The sequence below is a fragment of the Urocitellus parryii genome, chromosome 8, assembly GCF_045843805.1.
Source record: "Urocitellus parryii isolate mUroPar1 chromosome 8, mUroPar1.hap1, whole genome shotgun sequence".
In the NCBI taxonomy this organism is placed as follows: Eukaryota; Metazoa; Chordata; class Mammalia; order Rodentia; family Sciuridae; genus Urocitellus; species Urocitellus parryii.
This window is the reverse complement of record NC_135538.1, coordinates 152228586-152240429: the sequence shown is the minus strand read 5'-3', so window position 1 is coordinate 152240429 and position 11844 is coordinate 152228586. Positions and strand designations below refer to the sequence as shown.

The 11844-nt window shown below is 45.5% G+C and overlaps 1 protein-coding gene across 1 annotated transcript; it reads left to right on the top strand.

Moving 5' to 3' along the window:
• The first annotated feature begins 271 nt into the window (after nt 1–271).
• Nucleotides 272–6414, top strand: Armh2 (armadillo like helical domain containing 2). Its single transcript, XM_026407659.2, has 3 exons — nt 272–286; nt 5063–5315; nt 5987–6414. The coding sequence occupies exons 1-3, from the start codon at nt 272–274 to the stop codon at nt 6412–6414; spliced, it is 696 nt and encodes a 231-aa protein (XP_026263444.2).
• Nucleotides 6415–11844: the final 5430 nt, after the last annotated feature.

The following is an 11844-nucleotide window of genomic DNA, read 5'->3' as shown; positions in this document are numbered from 1 at the left end:
CTGAGAGACCAGGAAAGATGGTTTGAGGTCATCTCAGAAAGTGGCAAGGCCGTTGCATGTTGTAAAAGTAATCTCTTTCAAAGATTTCCCTTGAGAAGACAGCCCCAGGGTGCCCTGCTTGCACAAGGCCACCTAAAAATCATTTTCCTGGGATTCATTTCTCCATGTTCTGCTGTCAAAGTCCTCAGTAGCCACTGTTACAGTGGGCCTCGCTCCTGCTCCAGCCAGTGGTGGACTGTGGCATCATCCACATAACGCTGGTCCTTCACACATGCAGAATGCAAGGGTGGGGTCATGGAGTCTTCCACCAAGATTTAAGAGAAAGGATAGGCAATACAGGGCAGCGTCCAAGGGCTGCGAATAGCCTGTGAGAGGGCAATGCGTGAAGCTGTGAGTGCAGCCAAGCTGCAATGGAATCCCTGGGAAGTTGGAGATGTCAGGAGCCTGGAATGCCTGCCATGGGAAGGTGCAGACAATGAGCAGAGTCAGCCCAACAGAGAGGCCATGTCGGCTGCTGCCAGCAAGGCCACTGGGTGAGCTGCCCAAGCCCAGCAGAGCTAACCTCATGCCGACATGCTCCCCAGATACTGAATGCAGGACTAGAGCATTCAATGTCTGCCCAGTTGGGATTCAGTCTTGTTTGGCTCCAATTCCTCCTGTCTATGCTCCTCTTCCTCCTTTTTGGAATGTGTATCTTGTGCCATTGTATCTTGGAGTAATGTAACTTGCTCTTTCAATTTTTATAGGGTTTCTCAGCAAGCTTTGCCTTGAGTCTCAAAGGAAACTCTGAAGGTGGGCTTTCTGGCAGTGCTGAACTGTTACGACTGTGGAGGCTCTTAGAGATGGACGCGGTTCATCCTGCATTGTGGGATGAATATGAGCTAGTGGGGGTCAGAGGCAGAATGTTAGAGTTTGGATCTTAAATGTCCCCCCAGTGCTTATTACCAGAGTGCTAGGTCAGAAGCCTCACTCCAGAGTTCCCATCAAACCAGGTCCTTCCACTTGCCACAAAAATGAAACAGAAAATGTAGTAGTGAAAAGAACTTTAATCAATATGGTTAGTGTGGCTTAGAGATGGGGTGTCCCCCCAAAGCTCATGTGTGGGACAATGCAAGAATTTTCAGAGGTGAAATGATTATAGTATGAGATAAAACGTAATCAGTGGGTCAATCCACATCAGTTACCACCCAGTTAATCCACATCAGTGGTGACCGTAGGCAGGTGGTGTCTGGCTGGAGGAGAGAGGTCACTGGGGGTGGGTGTGCCTTTGGGATATACATTTTGTCCCTGGTGAGGGGAGCTCTCTCTGCTTCCTGGCCACCATGTCTTGAGCTGCTTTCTTCTGCCACCTCCTTCTGCCATGATGGTCTGCCTCACCTTGGGCCCAGAGCTGTGGAGTCAATGGACTGAACCTCTGAAACTGTGAGCCAAAATAAAGTTTTCCTCCTCTAAGTTGTTCTTGTTGGGTGCCACCCCCGACCAGCAGCTAAACTAAGGGTCGCTTGAGTGGATTTCCTAAGGTATCAAATAAAACACACACACTTTACCTTTAATTCAAGGCCCAGGACGGCTGCTGTGCCCTCGGCCTCAAGCCCCCCAAATGGGAGAGCAAGGAATGTCACGAGAGGCTGTTGAGAGAGAGAGAGAGGTATTTTATTCAGGGGACTCTCATTCTTTAGAAATTTCCAACCAGCAAAGATCAAGAGGGGTGGGGTAGGATGGCACACCCATGCATGAAGACACATTTGGCAACATCTCTACGACTTTCAAGATCGGGGCCACCGGCTATAGCCACTTTGAAGTGGCCAGATCATGGGAAGTGACCGACAGAGCCTCACCAATCAGGAAAGGAAAATGCTGGTCACATGACGTGGTGACAGACCTGGACAGTTGGGTCTTTGGGTCCAAACAATGCAAAACTGAGGAAAACACTGGCCACATTGGAAAGGCAAAGTGAAACCAAGTGTCCCCACCCTGTCTTCAGGGTGTTGACGGGAGCTTTAGGTTTAACAGATGGAGAATTGGGGCCGAGGGTGAGAAGCATGCCTCATTACACAGTCTTGGTCAAATTGGCCTTGGCTGATGATCCTCTCAGTGCTGGTTGTGTGACGAGAAGTGGCTCCAGAGTTCTTTATCACTTGAAGGGGACAATATCCACTTGGCAGTCAAGATGTTCATCTATCAGGCCTGTGACCCTGGACGTGGGGATGGCTGGAGACCTCAGGATCCCAGGGGAATAAGATGGGTCTGGTGAGCTCAGGGCTGTAACCTTGCATTATTAGTGTCTAGATGAGTGTGCCTTAAATGACCAACATGGCTACGTGCAGAGCCGAGCAGGGCCCTGGCACGAGGTTTAAGGTCATAAAGGATTCAGGGACAAGATGAAGGCAGAGATGCTGAGCTTGGTCCTGCTTTCAGCTCCCTGTGGGGCATTTGTGGGCCTAAGTAGGCCCTGCTTCAGCAAGGGCAGCCTTTCTGAGTCCCCACTGAGGCTCCTGGGCTGAAGGCCCACCTCCAGCTGGTGCTATTGGGAGGTGGTGGGGCCTTCAGGAGGTGGCCTGGTGGAGGGAAGTGGGTCACCGGGGGCCTTCCTCTCTGCTTTGCTCCCCCTGCCATTCGTTGAGCATCCCTGCTCCACCAGGCCCTGGCGAGCTAGCAGGAGGCTCTGCCTGGCCACAGCCCGAGCCAGGGAGCCAGCTGACGGACCGAAAACCCCGGAGACCGCGTCTTCTCCTCAGTAGTCGTTCATCTCAGTTTTTGTCACAGAAATCAAACAGGCAAAGGTGATTAGCTGGGTGTGGTCAGAGCACACCTGCAGTACCAGCGGCTCAGGAGCCTGAGGAAGGAGGATCTCAAGTTCAAGGCCAGCCTCAGCAACTTAGGGGCACTCTGGGATGTAGCTCAGTAGGTGCCACAAATTCGATTCCCACTACCACGAATAAAATAAAGGCAGGGGAAGATGAGGTCAAAGACCCCGACCACACAGGGTTGCCAGCGAGGAACGACTGGAGGAGTAATGGGGGGAGTCGTGCTGATTATTTTAATTGGAGAGAACATTCCCAACAGAAGCATAAGTGCTCAGATGATGTTGGTGTTCTGAGTTTCCTGGTAACCACGTTTTTAAAACATCAGAGAACAGGGGAAGGATATTTTATTTAATCTAATGAGATATTTTTCATCTTTTTTATAATAATTATTGAAATCCAGTGTGCATTTTACACTTGCAGCACTTCTCCACTCAGACTAGTCACGTTCAGATGCTCAATAGTCATGTGTAGCTGTGGCCACCGTCCTGGACGACACAAGTCCACATGCCCCCAGGTGTCCCACGGTATCCTCTATGGTGCGCACACTGCACACTCTCCCGCAGAGTTACAGGGACACCACCCCAGGGGGCACACGTTTGATCAGTGGTCACGCTCCTCGGGTTCTTTCAACCTAGAAGAGAGCAACGTTCTCTAAGCCGTTTTAAAAACTTTCACATATTAATACATTTGAAGTAAACAGGAAGATCCATTTTGTAGATAGAATGTCTCAAATTTGGGATGTTTTGAAGTAGAGCCCAAGAATTTGACGATAAGTTGAAAATGACCGTGAGACGGATGGGAGCCAAGAATGAGTCCACCAGGTTCGACTGAGCCACAGGAGGGATGGAGTGCCATCCGCCGGGAAGAGGCTCTGAGAAGCCAGGAAAGCTAAGAGAACCGGGAACTCTGTTTCGGACATGACGAGTTTGCAAAGTTTTTAACATCCAAATGGAAATATCAAGTTGGTGACTGAACATGAATCTGAAGCTCAGATGAAAATTTCTATTCAAAACAAAATTGGAGACAGGGTGGGTTGTGTGCTTCTGCAGTCCCAACTACTCAGGAGGCTGAGGCAGGAGGATTGCTTGAGTCCAGGAGTTGAGGCCAGCCTGGGCAGCAATAGCAAGACCCCATCTCAAAAATAAATAAATAAATAAACAAACAGCAATAACAAAAACACAGAGACTCGGGAGTCTTCAGCATACACTGGTATACCTCATGTAAGAAATGTAGGTAGAAAAAGAAGAAGAAGAATCCAAGGACTGAGCCTTAGAACACTCCAATATTTAGAGGTCATAAAAAAAGCCGGGGGACCCAGCAAAGGAAAACAGAAAGTGGCCAGTAAAAGAAAAAAACAAGACAGCGTGTCTCAGAAGCTGGGTGAAAAGGGTTCCCAGGATAACCAGAAGCTGATGCTGAGGACGGAGAATTGGGTTCAGCAGAGTAAAGGTCTTCGTCAGAGCCTTTTTGGGCAACATCAGGGGAGTCCTAGCTAAATCCTGTTTGCAGACCGCCCAAGAGACAATGGAAAACTTGAGATGGCATGAGGCGGGCAATTCTTTGAAGAATGTGCTGTAAAGAGGAGCCAAGCAAGCCCTATGCAGTCACTGCAGGAGGCTGTGTACGAGGTCAAGAGCTTTATTTTTGTAATGAGAAAAAAAAAAAAAAGGTCTTTTGATGAATCAAAGGACCAGTTGAGATGGAAAAATCACTCAGAATCTCTGTGGCGAGGCAGAGGTTGGTAGAAATCTGCACAACAGAGAGGGCATCCATCCACAGGACTGGGAGGAGTCAGATGTTTGGCACGGGTGCAGTCGGGCAGGGAGTGTGCCGGGAGTTCCAGGATGAGTCTGCGATGCAGAGAAGACCCTGTTAGTGACAAAGAGCAGAGCGGGTGCAATGCTGTGAGTCAACAATGGGAGGGAGCAGACCTGAGGAAGAGCCAGACGACAGCAGGGAGTTCCAGGTGCGCTCTGCGCTCCTGAAGGTGCAAGGGCAGGGGGTCTAGCCTGCGTTTGGGGACCAAAGTCAAGCCAGGTCTGGGGCCTCAGCGAAGGGAAGTAGACCTGGTCTCTCGTTACCCTGGGTCGGCCCTCAAGGCCCCCAGGAACTCCTGTGTGCTGCCTTCTCGGGCTGCACGTTCCATTCTAAGGCGTTGCCGGGTGACGGCTGGAGTTCTTGACTATGAGCTCCCCTCAGGCTGGTGGGGCACTGGGCACTGCTGGCCGTTCTGCAGGATGACCAAGAAAAAACAGTTTTTCTGCACACGAATTTGGGTTTGGATGCACCATTATTTTGTGAGGCTGTGTCAGCGCCTCCGAAAATTCTGGAAGGTCACTATCAAGGGCTATTTTGCTGAGGAGGAGGAAGAAGTTCACATATCTTCAGCTGAGAGTATTTTTCACAAAGAAAAAATGCTGGCACTTGGCAACATCTTGAAGAATCAGCTTCTACCCTTTGAAGCGAGAGCCCAGGCTGCCCAGAAAATTGGGCTGCTGGCTTTCACAGGTATGATTTAAATGGCTGCGAAAGAGGCGTCTTACAGTCTTCTTGTTTGTGAGAACACTGTCATTTGGTGACTTCTTCAGTATCAGCCAGGAATTGTGGCGCACATCTGTAAGCCCAGCGGCTCAGGAGGCTGAGGCAGGAGGTTCAAAGCCAGTCTCAGCAACTTAGCGAGATGCTGAGCAATTAGCAAGATCCTGTCTTTAAATTTAAAAAAAAAAAAAAAAATCAAAAATGGCTGAGGATGTGCTGAGTGGTTAAGTGTCCTGGGTTCGTTCCATCCCTGGCACCAAAAATAAATAAATTAATTAATTAAAATTAATTTTAAAAAAAAGTAACATTTTCTTTGATAGAATTATTAGGGTTTTTTTGGTTTTGCTTTGTTTTTTGTCTTTGAACCACTATAGTTAGAACTAACCATTTTCTCCTTAGTGATCTCTAACAGTGGATCCAGTGGGGCATGGTGGCACACACACCTATAATCCCAGCAACTCAAAAAAAAAAAAAAAAGAAAGAAAGAAAGAAAACCCCAAAACTCATGAGAACCCTTCTCCTCCCAGTCAGCTCCCAGCTTTGTTGCTTTGTGGTGGTTTCTCTTTGCTCCAATGTCAAACTAAGACTCCAGAATGTTAGTAGCTAAAACCCTTATGGAAATGCAAATGCTTGTTTTACAGGTGGACCCGCAGCTGGGAGATTTGCAGCTGAGTACATGAAAGAAATAGCTAACTTGTTACAAAATGAGGAGGTGTCACCAAAGGTGAAGGTTCTGCTGCTCCAGAGCGTGGCATGTTGGTGCTACTTAAACCCTGTCAGCCAGAGAAAAGCCAGACACCTGAAATTTATTCCCATTCTCACTCGGTTTTTGGAACACCATCTTCAGTCTACTGTCAAAAGTGAAATCAATAGTGACCTCCTTGTTAAATTTTGGACGTGTTATGCTCTGTCTGTCATGACGTGCAATAACTTAGCATTCATGAAGGAGCTTAAAGACTACAATAGTCTAAGATGTAATTTGCAACTGTTGGCTACAGAGAATTGGTCTGGATGGCCTGAGAATTTTGCAGAAGTGCTGTATTTCCTAATAGGTTTTCACAGGAATTGATTTCTCTAAACTCAGTTACATGATGCAGTATCTGTGCCACTGTACTACCCTGGAAACCTTAATAAAAGTCGATACATTATTCTTCAGCATTGTCTTTTGTAATTACCCAGTTCTACATAAATTTTTATACTATTAGTTAAACATATTGATGAAACTTCAGAAAAGGAAATACTGCTTAAAATGATCAGCCTTGTAGATTGGGCTCTTTGAACTTGTGCATGAGTGTCCCCTCTCTCATTAGGAAACAAAGATGTTAAAATGCGAAGTTGGATATGATGGGGAGTATACAGTTACAAAATTGTAAAGCTGGATACGATCTTTGTCATCTATTAAGCAAAGGCCTGTGGTAGCCAATGTCCACCATTAAATCATGAAACTTTACCTTCTTATACAACAATTTGAAGCTGATTAAGAGCATAAATTCATCACTGATTTCTCTCTGAGGGGAAAAAAATGATGCTGGGTTGTCATAATACTAGGTGTTCTGTGGTAATAAATTTATTGGAAGTAAAAAAATACCCCTTAAAAATTAAATGAGAAACATTGGTTATATCTGTAATAGGAACAGTGGTTTATTGGAGGGTCTTAGATGACATTAAGGGCTGGGCGAGCGGTTTCACAGTGAGCCCATGCACAAGGCCCTGGGTTCCATTTCCAGCCCTACAAATGAAAGATGACACTAAGCAGAAGCACCCACACTACCAAATCCTCACCCGCCGTGCCCTGTAGTGGGCACTGTGGCCTGCTGGGTCCTTTCAGGCCGTTGCAGTACAGGGTTTTCAGATGCGGAGTTTGGGGCTGGGGTGGTTTTCTGGCTACCAGAGTTGATCTTGCTGCACAGAAGGCCTCTGGAAGTGTGGAGAACTGAGAGGCCTTCAACTCCTTTGGCAGGCCGCTGGGTTCCGTCAAGAGCAGTATCAGACACCCACAGGCAACCAAACTTAGGGCGACTCCAGGCTTCTTAGAAAGATGTTCACTCGCCCTAGTCTATGTAAAAAACACCAGCCTCATCAAATGTTATCACAAAAAAAAAAATATATTATGGCTGTAAATATAGCTCAGTGGTAGAATACATACTTAGAATTTGGAAGGTCCTGGATTAATCTAGCACAACCAAAAATATATATATATATGTATATATTTATATATACACACACATGCATATATACACATTTAATGTGCCTACTTGTTTTTCCACAATACCTGCCTGTAGTTTAACTTGCAGCTCTCATGGGTTCAAGTAAGTACTGCCAGCCTGAGCTGTGCTATAGTGTTGGGTGTCCATCTTTGATGGGTTATAAAAAAAACCTCACTTGAACTTACAGGAGGAAGGTTGGGAGGGAGGTGAAGCTCATCATTTGGAGGATGTCCCAGGAAACTTTCTCAAATCTTAGAGTGAAGAAAAGCTGTCCTCTGCTATGCAGCAAGTGTTTTTGCCCTTTATGGATTTTGTGAATTGTGTACAGCATGTTTCTCAAGCTTGAATTCAGATCACAGAAGTAGACTAAGGGTTGAAAATCAAAAGTTCGACTCAGAGACTGGATCACTGTCGAGAGTCACTTTTAACGCTTTTGAAATGTTTATTTTCTCAAAGTAATACACAGCTTAAGAAGTCAAATGCAAGGCCTCTAGAGTAAGATAGTCCCCTCCTCATGCACACGGTCAAAGGTGACCATTTGAATTCCTTCAGTTGTTTCTTCTCTATTTACCTCCATAGTTCTAAATAATCCACACACATGGCTAATTCTTTGCTTTTCAATTTTAGGCATTCTTTTTACTTCAGAGGACAGAGGAGAACGTAACACTCCCCTCGCCTACCTCCACTTTTCCCCTTCCTCTCAGGATAACCCACACAGTGGTGGTCACTTCACTGTTTCCTGGCTGTCACATGGTGTAGTGTGACTCCATTTCATTCCTTGCACAATCGTGTTCCCTGGAGCTGCTTCCCACTTTCAGTTTCTGGACACCTGTCCCTGAGTCGCTCCCACTTGCCTGTTTAATCCCCCTCCATACTCCTGTACAACACACGGGGGAATTCTCAGTCCTTTTCTTTTCCTTTTTGCAGTACTGGGGGTTGAACCCAGGAGCATACTTCACCTCTAAGCCACATCCGCAGTCTATTTTTTTTGTTGTTCTGAGACAGTTGCTGAGGCTGCCCTGGAACTTGCAGACTTCCTGTCTCAGCCTCCCAAGTCACTGGAGTGACAGGTGTGGCCTGCTGTGTTGGGAGACCAACCTCGCATGTGACTAAGTTAACTCCCCTGCTGGGCGATGTGGCATCAGCCACCCATGCTGCTAGACTGTCACGTTCTTCTAGGGTTCGAGTGACTGTGTCTTCCTATAGCCCCATGGGTGGAGCTATGCTCACCTGTTCCTATGTAATGTAACCCCTCGCCCTGTTAGGATAGAATGTTCCGTGGAAGTGCCTTGTGTGTGTCCCCTTCTCTTACTATGCCCTTGGGTGTGGCCTACCAGGTGTCAGTCAACCTGCTGACAGTGGACATCATGAAGATAGACTCAGCCCCCTGAAACCTGACCCTTGCCTCATTTGAATAGCTTCTCCTCAATAAAAAGGGTCAGCACACGCTTCTCTCTCCACAGACCCTTAAGGTCAGAGGAGCCATCACAGCGACCCCAATGAAAAAGGTATTTGTGTCTCTTGTGTGGTTATTTTGACAGTTAGCCCAGTTTACCTGAGTCTTTTAGTCACGAGAACAGAAACCCGGCACTGCTGGTTTCTTTTTTCTTTTTTTTTTAAAGAGAGATGAGAGAGAGAGGGAGAGAGAACTTTAATATTTATTTTTTAGTTTTCGGCAGACACATCTTTGTTTTTATGTGGTGCTGAGGATGGAACCCGGGCCGCAGGCATGCCAGGCGAGCGCACTATTGCTTGAGCCACATCCCCAGCCCCTGCTGGTTTCTTTTTGAAGTCAGCCCCCCATTACAGAGTCCAGCACCCTCTACCGCAGATCTAGTTGGCCACACAGCTACAAATATTACTTCCAGGAACCTCACCACTCCTCCAATGTTGGATCCTGTTTCCTGTACACTCTCTTGTCTTCCCATGGCTCATTCTCATGTTAGAATTTGCAGATTTTCCAGTACTTCCCTAAAGTTGAATGGGAGGTAGAAGTTTTGGGAACTTATTGCCCAATCTTCACTTGATGGATAATTTCACTTTAGTCTGTGTCTGAATCAAGAGGAGGAGAAGAAAATAGCAATGCAGCCCTCACACTCCGCAGGAAGAAGGGGAACACTGAGGTGAAGATACCGAGTTTATGCTTCCCCAAGTCACCAATCAGGTGAGTCTCTCCATGCTACTGAAACCAGGAGTGTCACAGCTACAGAGCTCCCTACTCCTGAAAGAAAACAAACAGCATATGTGCCTTCAACAAAAAATGCAAAAACTAGTGAGAGAAAAAAGGCTGCTGTCTTTCCAAACATTGTCAGTCTACAAGGGTACATATAACCCCTTTTCAGTCCTTTTTAACACACAGTAGCATTCCATACAGATATTCAATTTGTCCTGCTGCTTCTGAGTATCCCACTATACAACTGGGGTCTATAACCACTCCAATAGTGATGGAAATTGAGGTTTTTTCTAGTCTTTGGTAGTTCCAAATTGTAATGAATAACCTAAAATGTCATTCACCTTAGTGTATCTGCAGAATACATTTCTAGAAATGAAATTGCCTACCAATTCTTATGTTTTGTTTTATTCTGTTCCCTGCAGTGTTACTTTTTTTTTTCATGTGTTGGCTCCAGGTTTTCAATATGGGATCATCTTTTATGGTTTCTAGTCATTTTAATGGGTTTAAGTTGAAAACCAACAGCTGTGCCCCACTGAGACTGCTGAAGGTCTGTATTCTGACAAAGCTCCGGGAAGCTCAGGCCAACATCTTATGTAGAGTGACTCAGAGGGCTGTCTAGCCATAATATTTTATTCAGATTCCATTTTTGGTCTCTGGTACTCCTTTAAGATGAATAATTCAGAGTTCGGCCCTGAAGCATTTTTATGCTAAGCCTTGAATTTAAAAACCATTGGCCAAAACCTTTGCAAATTCTCTGCTTTCCTTTCAGAATTCATGTCTCCCCAGCATTCGGCTTTTCCCAGAAGGAATTTTACTTGGGAGGTGACCTCAGGAACTAGCATTGAGAGGGAGAGGCCGATAGAAAATGTTACCAATAAAGTTACCTGGCTGGGATGTAGCTCAGTGGCAAAGCGACTGCCTTGCATTTGCAAAGCCCTGGGTTCAACTCCCAGTTCCAAAAAAGACAAAAAAAAAAAAAAAAGAACCACCCCCCCTCCCAAAAAAAAAAAATAGAAAGTTACCACTACAGGGAAGTGCAATGCTTGATCCTGCTGGGGAACCATTCTGGTCCATGTGCCACACACACACCTCAGTCATCCCACAGAGGACACTGCAGCACAGGTTATTTAAACACACCCATTTGTTGTTGATCCATTAGGAAAACCCAATACTCAACTGAGGTATCTTCAAAGGAGTTTTCTAGACAAAGCTGAAAGGGCCTTAAGGCAGTAGACATTGCTTTGGGGCTCACTAGGTTCCATTTTTCCTGTTAACATTTCCAATTTCATCTTGTCCATGGTGCAGAATCTTAAGAAAACTGTCAATCAACCCAAGAGCCGTATCCTAAGCCAGGCTATGCCAATCTTAGCATTTTCACCCTTATCCTAACTAGAATATCTTAATTTATTTTAAAAAAGTAGTTTTTCTATACTTTAGTGGTCTCTGGCTAGTGGCCCACACCTAACACACAGTAACCCTAACCCAGCTACCACTGGCCTCATGTAGCTGCTAAAACATAAAATGAAAACTTCCACTTATTCACTGACCACATTTCAAGTGTCAGTAGCTACTGGCTACCAAAGTGGACAGCATAGATACTCCTACTATTCCAGAAAGTTCTACTTGGATGAAATTCTGTTAATAGCTTCCATTGTCTAAGCCCTTAGTTCAAGCACTATTATAGAGGTCTTACTCCTCACAATAACACTATGAGGTATGCTTTACTCAATATTGGAAATAAGTCCTATAAGGAAACTTACCTAGAACAATTATTTGAAGCTTGACATTGCTCTTTATTGTCAATTTATACAAGACTACTTTCAGCTTCAATGCTGTGTACTTAATACTGTTCTTTAGTTTTTCTTCATTCAAAAAAATGGTATACATGGAAAATTCATCATTAATATCAACCCACGCCTCTTCATATTTATAGACTTCACACTATACTAGTACGTGAAACTCTCCTCACTCCACTGGACTTTCACCTGATCCCCCTGCACACACTTTGATTCCAAGAGCAAAGTGATCACACCAGCCAGTCAAGCCTTTACTCAGCTAGTCAGATTCACCTGGCAAACAAATACTATTTGTTTTTTTCAAAAACACTATTTTTTTTCCC

Bases quoted from the DNA above. Each gene is read 5' to 3' on its own strand.
- Armh2 (XM_026407659.2), top strand. The intron at 5,316-5,986 runs GTATGATTTAAA...CTTGTTTTACAG, and splicing joins TGGGCTGCTGGCTTTCACAG to GTGGACCCGCAGCTGGGAGA.